Raw genomic sequence first — 14,125 nt, 5'->3', positions numbered from 1 at the left:
ATCAGAAAATAAAAACAAAATTAAAAATTTCCAACCACTGAGAAGGGACGAAGTAGAACTGGAGAAACGTGACAAAGTGAATAAAAGAAATACAGTGGTGAAGATAGAGAAGGACAGGTCATGTCCTGCAGGGATGGTGGGACTTTGAGAGAAGAGGACAAAACGGATCACAGCGTGGGTTGGGAGTGCCACATATCGCACGTACCAATAAACCCTGCAGTCACGGCTTCACCTGCTCTGTGACCCACATCCTCCACTGATTTAAAAGTTCTTCAGTCAACAAGGGGTTGAAGCAGGGTTGGTACCAGCTGCTGTGGTCAGAGTTCACTGTGATCTGTCAGTATCTGCACCTGTTTGCTTGGCATCCAGGGCATACTGGCTGTTAAATGCTTCTACCTCCAGAAACAGAGTTTGCAGTGCATTCTCAAAAAGCATTTATAACTGGTCAAATCTAAAAAGGATTCCTTTATTCACTTCATGAATGTGTTCATTTGTTCAACTGATATTTACCGACTGCTTGCTACAAATCAGCTTTGTGCTGGGCACTTGGGTGCAGAGCAAACAGGGACCTAGGCTCTATCCTCAAGAAGCTCCCAAGCCAAGGAGTCAGGGCAGAGGATGTAACTTTTGACTCTCTCTAGGTAGACTTGGATCAATGAGAATCATATCTTCAGCATCTCAGCCTGATGTTCTGGCCCTGATCATTTTCTTGCACAATCTGGCACTAAGGAAAGGATGCTTTTGTTCAGTTATTTGCTCTCCGGTGCATGCACCACGTTCTTAAAAGCTAACGTGCCATATCTGGGGAGATTTCTTCCCTTCTTCACCTATAATTCTACTTGACTTCCATGGTCAACCCATACTATGAGCTTTAAAAATGAAAAGAGAACTATATGAAGTCCCCAAGGGCAGAGGTAGATCAGGATGTCATTACTTAGGAAAGCTGTGATTGGCCAACAGTTCTCCAATTTCATGAGAATAGAAAAGATTAATCTTTTGGAACATGTTTTATCTGACAGCTTTTTAAGCATTCTCACTGTGTGCATGTCCAGTCAACTAAAAGGTCCAGTGAATAAATCTAATCATAAAAATGTTTAAAGAAGATCCCTTAGTCAGACTCTTAAATTGGATCAACATTTTCAAAACTCATCATAGACAAGACTGTCCAGCTATTATTTTATGTTGATTTGTAAAATATTAGTTATTTTGATGCCTCCTACTAGGTGTAGTTCTAACCATTATTAGTTTCTATCTAATATATCACTCCCTCTTTTTTTCCCTCATAATAAAAACCCTTCTTTTCTTTTGGAAACTCCGTCTTTCTCATCCCAGTGCTTGTCTGTAGATGGAGCTGACTCTCGTCCTTTGCTGCAGGGAAAACCTCATAAGCAAAGCTGATCCAATTAAAATCAGGAGCCACTAAGCAACAGGTCCATTAGGATCTTTAGGACTAAGGACCATAAGAGCCTGGAGTTGCCAGGGGCCACCTGTGCCACCACAGGAGTCCACAAGACAGTGGAATCAACAAGGAGGGAAGCAGAGCCAAGAAACACCAAGAAAGACCAGTTGCTTATGAAATTGGTTGAACCACTGAGTCCAGTAGACAGGGTTCTCAGGGAGAAAATATTAGAGTTTAGAATCAAAGATTTTATCAATGATTATGATCAAAACCTGTGAAAGCAAGGAGGCAGAAGCAGGATTTGAGACAAAAAAGAAGTCAAAATGTGATGTGATCCAACAAAGCCTTGGTCATCCTGGCAGGAAGCTCTGGACTGAGTACTGTCCACCAGAACTGTCCAGTGTTGGAGAAAAAGGGCTGGTCCCTTATGTCACCACCTTGCTCAGTCACCAGATGTGGGCAGCCCCTGGAAGGGTAAGACCACAGGCAAGTGGCTCTCCGCAGCCAAGGCAAATGGGGAACGAGTTGAGGGCTGCAGGCCACCTTCTGACCCTGTACCCACAGTGAGGTGGCGAGTCCCCCTGGGTGGCACATCTCTGTGTCCACCATACAGCTCTACTAGAAACCACGTGATCACCCCAGCTATGTGAGCCTAGAAACTCCCTGTTTTCTTCAAGCCAGTTTGAGCTCAGTTATTTTAATTTCTAATCAAGAGAGTCTATGGTTCCCTTCAAAGTGAAAGTTCCTCTGGAACTTTAAGATTTCAGCAACACATGCACTACTGAAGTAGACTGGGGATCCCAATTTATACCCATACCCACCAACACAAGGGCAATCATGGCTGATGATCCAGTCCCAAATCTGCAGTGTGCAGCTGGCTCAGACATTCCAAGTGATCAGATACTGAAGATGGGAAATGTTGATTTTACTGGGCTGAGGGCTTTGTGATTAAAACTACCAAGTCTCTGGGGGAAAAGGATTCTGGTTTGTCCAGAGAACAAATAAAGTCCAGCACATTTTCATCTGAATAAACTTTACTATGGTGGGAAGAAAACTCAGTTTTGCCTCTGGTCAGAAGGATCCTCTCTAACCTACTTATCTCTCAGTAATTCTCATCCTCTCCATAACAGAATGATTTTGCTTCTCTGAGAACAGTGATTCGTACACTAATAATGCCCCTCTTTGTTCCTACAAGTGATGAAGTTCACAACACTGAGCATGAGAGGAAAATCAAACCAGCACTCCAGGCTCTTCCTGGGGAGTGGCGCTTATTAAATTATTTTCATGTGTGCAGAAGTTCATTTTCACTCTTAGTAGCTATTTTGTTAAGCTTCTGAATTTCCAGCCATATTTCAATTTATACCAATGAGGCACAAAATTTGCAATTCCAAAAACTCAATAAAAATGATGGAATATACATACATATATAATTTTCAATATATATTATACATATATCAAGGGGTCCAACAGCATATAGCAATAAGCATGTGTAAGATTGTGTGTATGAGAGAGGGAGGGGGAGAGAGAGTGAGAGAGAAGCCACAAAGACTCCATCCTATGTCATAGCCTACAACTAAATGATAAATGATAACAATGTAAGGATAAAGCATTGTTTAGCACCATTAGGTAATTGAAATGAACTTGAACTTGCCTGCCTTTAGAACCTTCCTTGTTGGAATGGGTAAATTATGTTTATATATTTCTCTGGATAGACTATTTTTTGTAGAGTTTCTCATATTGCAGCTCAGCTGACAGAATCCAATGCTTGGGTTATCAAGTTTCTCGGGGTAATTTATGGAAGCAATAACAGTATATATGCTGTGGCTCTTGCCCTGAAACTTATTTAATAAATACAAAAAGCCAAAACAGAGCACTTTTTACCTCCAGAGTGTGGTGGGGGGCCGCAGAGCAGGACGACTCCCTGGCCTTCACGGACTGACACTGTACTTCTCATTTTGGTCTTAAAATTTTCAAGATCTGATTCAAAAACAAAACAAAACAGAATTTCAGAAAGGACCATACATTTAAAATGTTCACACAGAGACATTATTTTGTAGAACAATTTTCTTAAAATCCCTTCTCAGGAACTTCAGGGGGAGAATATTCAACATTTGTTTTGAGAAGGAAAAGTAGAATTTTGACTTCTTTATGAAGGCTTCTAGAAATTCAGCAATAGAATTAAAATACACACACACTAATCTGGTAAATTAAATCTACATATTCTTTTTTATCTGTAGCTGTGAAAAAATACAAACTGCTTTTATTTTTGCCCCCCAAATTTTTTCAAGTGTTTGATAAAGTAATCAAGGCAAACACGATTTTGATCACCGATACTTACTTAAAAAAAATTTAATTTCTTCCAATAACAATCCCAGGACAGCTAATTACAATTCACACTCTCCAGCTTAAATTTAGCATGGGGAAAATTCTATTGGCTTCATTTTGAACAAAGCTTAAGACTATGGGGAAAGAAAAAAGAAAAATCTACTGTTTCTCTGAACTCTGATTTTAAAAAAAATACTGTAAATTCCATAGTTAAAATACTGAGTGGTGTCACTTTCCATATCAGAACAATTGCACTGTCATTTTGTGAAAGGATATACTCATTTCATAGCTTTTAAGGGTTGATACAAATTGCCTGTAAAAAGCGAAGGCAGTGTATGCGTTTTAGAAGACAACTTGAAAAATTTCAAGTTTGCTTTGAAAAATGCAAAAACCAAAATCATCATCTTCAGATTCATAAAACTACAAACTGCAGACACAAGAACATTCTAAGCACCATAAATCAATACATCAGAGGGAAATAAGAAGGTCTACATGTTTCATTTTATAGTTACTGAAAAATAGTATTAAATTGTTAGGTTATAAGCATGGAGTAAAAGCAATTCAGCAAAACTCACAAATGTGCAACTGCAAAAGAAAAAAAGTTGTACTTATTATTTTATCCACAAGTTACCCGACCAAAATGATACAACATAGCATTATATCATCTTAAATCTGTAACTAAAATGAACATTATCAAAACATTAAGGCCCTTGAAGGGCAACTGAGTTGGAACTGCAAACTATATCATCCAAATGTTTCCCAAAGACTAAATGGAGGAGTACATTATATCAGAATGTAGCCCATCCATGGAAAAATTAATTTGAAATTAGTATTTTTTGACAACCAAGTACATATCATAATTACTGATTTCCTATCCAATTCCTTGTTTTCTCCCATTACATAACTTCACACCATAGAAGATACTTATCATTGATTTTACCTAGAATATGCAAAAAAAGGATAAAAATAATTTCTAAGGAAACTAATAATGTCTCCTCTCTTCCAGAGATGCAAATCTCTTTTGTCCAAACACTAATATTGTCGGTCACAGGTTTGCCCACTGCTCAAGACACTTGCATTGATACTGTCTCTACAGTATATAAGGGCAAGGAACATTCTTTTTTGGATATACAATGTGGCCAGTTTATAGAACATACGAATCAGGAATAGCAAAGAAAAATCACTGTAGTGGACTTAAGTGTTTTTCAGGGCTTTTTCTGTTGAACACTAAGGACAACAGAGATGAAAGTAGTATCAATATCTAAAAAGTTTCAGATGACCGACATACCCTGGCAGATTATACATGTAACCCAAATCCAAGTCAACACTGCACATGGTCCAATCTTGGTAAGAACTATATTAGAACAAGCCCTGTTTAGGAGTCAAAATAATTAAGAAGTCATTCCAGGTATTATTTGGTAGAAACTTCTCAGATTTTTCTGTCTCCTCTCTGATTCTTGCAAGCTCTGATATTATTCTGGAACCTCTAATTAGTCAGACGTTAGGAAAAAAAAAAACAATGTGATGAAGAGCATCTACAAAGAACTACAACTAGTATCGTTTGATGGTGAAAGACTGACTGCATCCCCCAACATCAGGAATACAGCGATGTTCATTCCTGCCACTGATACTCAACATCACAACAGAAGTTTTAATCACTGCAATAATGAAAGAAAACAAAATAAGAAGCATACAGTTCTGAAAGGAAGAACATAAGACTACCCATATCATTGTTTGCTGATGATATGATTGTTTAAATAGAAAATCAGAGAGAATCTACAAAAAACAAAAAGCAAACAAAGAACTTCCACTACAAAGTGAGTTAAAAAGGTCACAGGATACAATTTCTAGATAGCAACAACACATGCAGAAACCAAAATTAAAAACACAAAAGGGGAGGTGCCAAGATGACGGAGTAGAGACACTCACAGCTCGCCCTCTCCCACAAGTACACCAAGAATTACATCTACAAACCCATTGAATTGCACAGAACACCTACTGAACTCTGGCAGGGTGTCTCTTGCTTCAAAATGCAGGAGGGTCCTCACAAAACCCGGTAAGAGAAAAAAAAAGAAAGAAAGAAAGAAAAAAGAAAAAATCGGTGCGGGATTGGTCCTGTAGGGAGAGAGCAGCGGGTTTTTTGTTCTGTTTCGTTTTTTGGTTTTTTGTAGATACAGACAGGCTTATCCGAAAATTTATAAATAAAAGCACAGACCCTAGAATAGCTAAGATAATCTTGACTAAGAAGAAAAAAGTGGGAGAATCACTCTGCCTAATATTAAGGCTTATTATGTAGTCACAGTGAGTGAGACAGCGTGGGACTGGTAGAAGGACAGACACAGAGATCAGTGGAACAAAACAGAGAACCCAGAAACAGCCCCACACAAAAATGCTCAACTGGTCTTTGACAGATGTGCAAAAAGCAATTCAATAGAAGAAAGACAGTCTTTCAAGAAATGGTACCAGAGCAGTTGGGCAACCATAGGCGAAAAAAAAAAAAAAAAAAAAAAAAAAAGGAACCCTGTCCTCAACCTCACTCCTATATGAAAATTAACTCAAAAATGGATCATGAACTTAAGTGCAAAACATAAAAATAAAGAAATATTATAGAACTTTAAGAGAAAAAGATAGGAGCACATCTTTGGGATCTAGGGTTAGGCAAAAAGTTATTAGGCTTAACAATAATAAATTGGACCTCATCAAAATTTAAAACTTTTGCCTTATGAAAGTCCATGGAAGACAATGTAAAGACAGGCAACAGATCAGGAGAAAATATTTTCAATCCACCTACCCAGTAAAGGAAGAGAATCTGGAATAAGTACTCTTAAAACTCAATAGTAAAAACCAAAACTATCCATTTTGAAATTGGGCAAAAAAACAAACAAACAAAAAAAAAACAGGCATTTCACTTAAGAAGATACAGAGATGGCAAATAAAGACATAAAAAGATGTTCAATGTCATTAGCCAATAGGGAAATGCAAATTAAAACTGCAACCAGGTATCACTGTACCCCCATTAGAGTAGTTTTTAAAGTAAAATACAGGGACAACACTAAAGCCGGGAAAGGAAGGATGTGGAGAAACATGGTCACTCACACCTTGTTGGTGGCTGTGGGAGTGTACAGCATTTTACAGCCACTCTGGAAACCAGTTGAGCAGTTTCTTTAAAAGCTAAACACACAAATACCATCTGTCCCAGCAACTGCATGCTTGGGTATGCATCCCAGGGAAATGAAAACATATACTGTCAAGAAAACCTGTACAAAAAGTCTGTACAGCTTTATTCGTAATAGCCCTGGACTGGGAACAACCAAGCTGTCCTTCAGTGGATGAACAGTTAACCAACAGTGGAGTTTATATACTGTTGAATGCCACTCAGCAATCAAAAGCAGTGGACTAGTGATACACCCCACAACCTGAGGAAACTTCAGGAAATGATGCTACATGAAAAAAGCAATCCTGGAAGCTTCCATGCTTCATGACTCCATGTATATAATAGATTTTAAATTACAGAATTTCAGAAATAGAGAATAAATTAGTGGTTGCCAGTGTTTAGGGAATTTGGCGGCAGGCATAGAGGTGTGGTTATAAAAGGGCACTTGGAGGGGTCTTGACCATAGGGTGGATACACGTAATACACTTGTATAGAACTAAATACACACACACACACACACACACACACACACACACACACACACACACACACAAATAAGTGCATATACAACTGGGGAAATCTGAATTAAAAAACAAAGATAAAATCCAGCTCTCCACACGCTTTTACTTTCCTTCCTCTTCCTCCACACCCCCTACTGCCCTTCTGGCCACCAGCTATGCTGTGATCCTCTAAGATATCCCAGAACACTAGCCACATCTGGGGGACAGGATTTCCCAAAGTGACATCAAAGAGAGGCATAAAGAGCTAAGAGAGAAATACATTACTTATTCTGACTGTTTTCCCTGAACATAAACATGGACCATTCCTGGTGTATAAAACACTCTACCTTGACACTTGTCTGTTGATTTTCCATATTGGGCCAAGTTTCTATGGGCTGTTCAAGCACATCACTTTCAGGTATCAATATCTTGAAAGTCTCACATTACTGAAATATCCTGGCAGATTATGTATGTAACCCAAATCCAAGCATGTAACCCCACAGATGGGAAGACTGTCCTTATAAGTAAATAAGAGTGCAGCACTATTACTTCCCCCAGGGGGAAGAATGAGGATGAGAATGCAGCACTGCACACAGAGTAAAGAGACAGGAGACTGATCCCCTCTGACGCTCACGTGCTCAGTTGGGAATCTGATTCCACTGGCTACATATTGCTGGCATTGGTTTCTCCATGTGGATTGATCCAGGTAGGCTATCAAGCAGGGGGTGTGAAATGTCACGCAGTATAGCTGCAGAGCTGTCACGCACAAGTCTACTCTGTATGACTTAAAATCAGCCAAAGAACGACTACTATTTCCCAACAAGTCAGTTTGGGAAACACTGTGTTAAGCTAAGCAAAGTGAGAGTCTTTATGTAGAATAGGCCAGAGACCCAAAATATAACACATGCTGATAAGGTCTACTAAGGTGGGATGGATGTTCCAAAATGGCCTGAACATTTTTGACCAAAGAATTCTGTGTAGGTCATTTTATAAGAAATGCTGGCAATGGGCATATGTTGGATTTGGTACACATGTGCAATTGGGTATGTCATAAATATAAAAAAGATGACAATAAGAGTTTGCAAAGTAAAATAAAAATATACCCCTAAGAGAATTAAAATGGCACACAAAAGTGGCAATAGGTCTGAAATTGTGGTCAGCTGACTAAATGGTCCCAAAGTTTAAAAATTTAGAGCTCAGTCTAAAAACACCTTGAGATCACTTACAATTCGACTGAGGAACTAATAAAATCATTATCACTGAAAATTGCATGTAAGCTTTACTATTTTGGTAACACAACCCTGTTTCATGCTGTGAGGTGATGTGCTACCTTTTCAGTTAAAATGCAAAGTATTGCCCACTAGTGATAGTAAATATATTGTAAATGGACCCAGAAATAAGCAATGTAATAGTCTCCCATGCATCATGCCTTAAGTGTCTTTAATGTTTAATGTTAAAATGCTTAGTGGTTTGTAGTTAGCAAATTAAATCATTATCCAAATAGTGTAAATGACAAGACTGACTCTGAACAAATCAGAGAGCTTCCAGTAACAGAAACTTGTGCACTTCTATAAAAAAAAGGTTAGAAAAAAACCCCAATGAACACACCCAAAAAGACCATAAAAATCAAGACTGCAGTTTGGTTAAGGTTTTCATCTGAATCTCCCTCAGACCAGATGTTATTAAAAAAAAAAAGAATCCCACACAGTGATCCAGCTACCATGATCAAGAGGTAAAATTTCAATTAGTTGCACATTAAAGCATGTCCTACTACAAAAAGAAAACAAAAACAAAACTTTGGTTCAGTGGATGATCATAGCTTTTCCTTTTTTCTGACACAGCTGAAGCTTCTGGAAGGTTATCTCGAATTGGAATATAACACATAGCCAGTTGAGTCTTAATCATCTTCAGTATCAGCAAGACTTAAATTTAACTATCATTTCCTGCTCTATATTCCAACCCCCAAATTCAAACTGTCTCCTCTTATTTTGTTCCTTTTCCTACTTAACATGTCAGTCCAGTTCTCAAAACATTTAATCAACAATGTAGTTTCTAACGGAAAGTTCTACCATGGCAGGCAATAGGTGCATCTTAGGAAAATTAGAATGTCCCCTTATGTAAAAACAATGGCTTGTTCAACAAAGGTCAACGGTATCTTAGTTTTTTTTCCCCAAAAGCAGAGCCTCAGAAAGGACTTGGGTGACTTAGTTTATATGGCAGGTGATCTCAGGAGGTAGGAGGGAGGGGCTGAGGCAAGTAAAAGAGGGATGGAAGAAAAACCATCATCTGCGTGCATTACTGAAGCTGCTACTGTGGCCAATGAGGGCTAGACTCTGCATGAACCTCCGATAAGTGTACAGAATCAGCAAAGATGGGACTCTGGGGCATTTGTATCCAGGCTCCCAACCTTAACAGTGGAGGGTTTTCCCTGGAGGCAACAATACCTCCATACTCACCAGTGCCCTGACTGTGAACTTTCCTGGAACTGTGTACCCTCCACTGCACATCAATCAGAGGTGGGCAGAGGGGATATAATAAATTTGGGGGGTACCAAAAATGTCTACTGCAAACAGATATCCTACTTAAAACCTGGTCTTTTTCAAGGTTTTAAAACAGGTTTGTATTGGAAGCTTCCAAGCAGAGTTAAGTATTCTGTATTTTCTAAAATTATTTAGGAAACAGGGAAGCATTTAGTATGTTAACATCTACAGGAACTGTTTTTGTTTTTGTTCTTTAAACACATTTGAAATATGGGTGCAATAGGTGACCTCTGAGCATCTAAGCATACTTGACAAGGCCCTTCCACATGAGTAACCCACAGTTCTGCTTCCTCCCTGTCTCCCATCACCCTGTTGCTCTAGCACCCCCAACTCTCAGCCACACACATTCAAACAATAACAAACACTTGGATTCCCTCCAGCTGGTCCAATCATGCAACAGTGTTCCCACTCCTTCAATGACACTGCACACTCTTATTCATCTTCCAAACCAGCTCCATCCACAGCTCCTTCTTAAAATTCTTGAAATTACCTCCATCCTTTCACGTCTGTGTTTTCTATACTTTCATATTTTTCCATTTTTCTTCTAATCTGAGGGCTCCACCAAGATTACAGCATTGTCATTTCCATCTTTATATTTCTATATTATAACATATTTTTTGGCATTGCAGGGGTCATCAATAGACGTCTGAAATGAGTTAAATTATCTTTGCAACCATCCTATCATTTTCCTTGGAATTTCTATAGTGGGTTTCCCCACCAAAGTTAAATCCTCTGTGCCTGGGTTGCAGATTTCCTAACTTCCTACCAGTGAGATTTAGGAAAAGAACACAGGAATGGGCATACCAGGAGTCCCATCTTTGCTCCACAATAATCCAGACCTGCACTAGTGGAGGAGATACCACTTGATTGGTTTGTGCCTCCCTGCTTTTCATTTGGAAAGTGAGGACAACCCCTGCCCTCTGAGCCTCACAGGAGTTTCTGAGAGAGGAGCTCTAGCATCACAGATCTACAAGCCCTTTGAAAAATAAGAATTATAGGCGCACAAGGTCCTTTATTTCTTCTGAATCTCTGATTTTACAACTCTCCTTCAGTCTCTCTCATCTGTCCTTTATGGTTTGAAACATGCAGAGATCACCTCATCTAAAAAGTAAAATACAACTTCCAATAACTTGCAGGCTCCACTTTTCTTAAACCAGCATCCCCTCCCCCCGACCACCTCTGTTTCACTCCACTTTTTAACCTGGGTTGAGCTCATGTCTCTGTCCTCTGGAGTCAGACAAACCCAGCTACAAATCCCCTTCATGACACTAACTATCAGACCCAGGGCAGATACTTCACTTGTTGATCCACAGTTTCATCATCTGTCAATTCAGGATAATAATATCAATTATCTTTGCTACTGTTGTGAGGAAGAAATAAGATAATCTACACCATTACTTAAAACAGTGTCTAATCTATAAGTGTTCAATAAACACAGTTATCATTTTTCTTTACATTCTCTAAGAAACCTCGCCAAGTCTGGAGCTTCTACCACTGTGTCTATACCAATGATGTATCCATCAAAATTCTGATTCAATATATGCATTTTCTGCATGCCTTCTGAATGTATTTTGGATTTCCAGTTGCCATCTCATACTCAGTATTTCATTTTCGTACGCTTACAGTGGCCCTTACAAAGCCCTACCACTTCCATTCTTGTGATGTTCATCTCCAAGATTCCCATGTCTAATCTGTCACTTCTCATTCCTGCATTTGTTCATTTCATTCAATTGTATCATGTTAATTGCTTTGCGAAGTTCAGCCTCTCTCTCTCCATTTCTCTCTGATTTCTCACTACCACTATTTTAATTTTACTGGAACAATTTTATGATGCAAATTCACCTGGCATGTATTAAGCATATGGCTCCAGTATGCTTGTCTGTCTTTATATCTCAGCATCCCCAGTGTCATAAGAATATGCTTTATCAACACTGACTAAATTGATATATGCAGGACTTAATGGATGAATGGATTTGCTAGGCTCTGTGATAGAATTTCCTGGAATTTATCTCATTTAATGTTCATAAAAGCTCTCTTATAGAGGTAATATTTTTTCCATTTTCCAAGAAAGCTGTGGCTCAATGCAATTATGGACTTTGATAAAAGTGACACAGTAAGTGATGGTGTCAGTTCCACTGATTTCAAGACCAGCTCTTTTTATCTTTATACTATGTGCTAAGTCCATCCAGCCTTTGGGCTGGTCTCTCCACCTGTGGTCTCCCCACTCCCATCCAATCCATCTATTCTGTACCCATAAAGTTGAGTTCAGTTTTTTTTCCCCATAAAACACACTTCTAGTTTTCAATGCCTGATTAAAAATTTACAAGAATTTCTCATTTTCTAGATGATGAAGTCCACTTTCTTGTCCTAACATTGAGTCATTCATTCAACAGCTGTGTATGTATTTGTACATGCACATGCACGTGCATATATGTGTGATATATGTACCTCTGGTTCCAAGTATTGGGACAAGAGAGTATGGACTGTCATTTTGAGTATTTCTGCTTCTAAAACTTTACTTACGCTTCACCCTTCCCCTTTCAACTTAAGTTCACATATCTCAAGGACTAGTTAAAAACGGTCATCTTTTTTGAAGGAAAAATTCTCTGATAATTCTGAACTGTATGGTCACTGTGTTTTAGATTAGGCTGTATCACAAGACCAAGGCTGAGAGCTGGGCCCACCTCCATCTCCTCTTTTTGCCCTCCACAGACCTCAAAAAACACCTCTCCAGTACAAATGGCTTCAACTCAAGCAATATGATTCATTCCTCTATAAAAGATGCCGTCAGCTTCCAGAGCACCCAGAAAGCTTGTGCCTCCTGGCCACTCTCCAGCACCTCCTTCAGCTTCCATCAGCTGAATTCCTTGTGTTTGTTAACAGAACTGAAAACTCCTGTTACATGTTTTTGTTAAAATTAAATTACTAGAGAAATACTAAAAAAGTTGATGAAATATGTGTATGATAAGAAAGGGAACAGTTGTTTATAAAAGATAAATTTGAAGATTTTTGAAAACTTCAATAAAGGAAATTCACTCTTTCCCCAAAACTAAGGCTAAAATAGGTGGGACAGACAGGGCAACATATCATAAAGGTTTACAAACACAAAAATAAAAATCTCTAGACTATTTCTGTACCCAGGTTGCTCCAGAAATATTTTCAAATTATCATTCAAATTTAAAAAAATATATATAATAACCTTCCCTCAAAAAAGAGTGCTTGGCCCTACACTGAAAAACAACAACAACAAAAAAAAACACAAAAAGCAGAAGACACATACAGTTTCATATCTGAAGCAAAAATAAAATTTTTAGAATACATAGGTACTTTTTTAAAAAATTATTACCTGTTTTTAGAAAATTTTTCAGTTATTATTGCTGGTCCAGACTATTTCAAAAAAAAAAATTCCCTTACATATTTGGAAAAAATAAATACAGGATTCAAACAAGGTAAATTAAGAATAAGGTTTCTGATACTGGCAGATTTGCTCTCCTAGCATGTTAAATCTAGGAAAAAGAAACGAACACAATATCTTCCCATTTGATAATTTCATCTGTAACATTAAGTTTTAAAACATGAACAGTTTAATGTAAACTGAAGAGTAATATAAATCTTTCTGAGAACTTTTTCCTCTTATACTTCATGTATATTTAAAAAAAGCTAGTTTTGTCATTAAAACCACATTTAAAAAAATGGATGCGGCAATACTACAAATCATTTTCCTTTTCTTTGAAATTAAGATCTCCAGGTATACCAGAAGTTTGAGATAATTCAGCAAATCTGCATGAAAACCAAATTTTAAAAGTCAATTTGATTAAATACGGCCATGGAAAGAGCAAGCATTCTTATACCAAATATTACCAAATATAGAAAATCTTTTTCAAGACTATTTAAGGACATTATATTTCAAAAACTAACCTTCACTAGGTATGTCACAAAGTTCTAATGATGAATTATACAAAGATATACTTAAGTCTTTTTACTTAGAAACATCTACTTGCCAATTTGGAAATAAAAAGATCACACAAACTGACAATATTCTGGATATGTTAACAAATCATACCACTTCAATGCAGTTATCTTAATTATACTCTCAAACATTTTAAAAAAGCTTTTAAAAATCTAGATTAAAATGTCCCAGTGGCTTCTTGAGCAAAGAATCTGAAGTTAGATTGTAGTGAGAGTACCTGCTTCTAAAACTAGCTCT

General features: G+C 37.9%; 1 protein-coding gene across 1 annotated transcript in view; it reads right to left on the bottom strand.

The window, feature by feature from the left end:
* The window catches only part of CNTN3 (contactin 3), a 224,662-nt gene that overhangs the window by 132,788 nt on the left and 77,749 nt on the right, over positions 1-14,125 (bottom strand). The window contains exon 4 of the mRNA XM_064496308.1: positions 3,281-3,376. Within this exon, the coding sequence (XP_064352378.1) occupies positions 3,281-3,376 (96 nt within the window). The remainder of the gene's footprint in view (positions 1-3,280; positions 3,377-14,125) is intronic.

The sequence above is a fragment of the Camelus dromedarius genome, chromosome 17, assembly GCF_036321535.1.
Source record: "Camelus dromedarius isolate mCamDro1 chromosome 17, mCamDro1.pat, whole genome shotgun sequence".
Classification (NCBI taxonomy): domain Eukaryota; kingdom Metazoa; phylum Chordata; class Mammalia; order Artiodactyla; family Camelidae; genus Camelus; species Camelus dromedarius.
The sequence above is the reverse complement of the archived record's forward strand: the minus strand, read 5'-3'. Positions and strand labels throughout refer to the sequence as shown.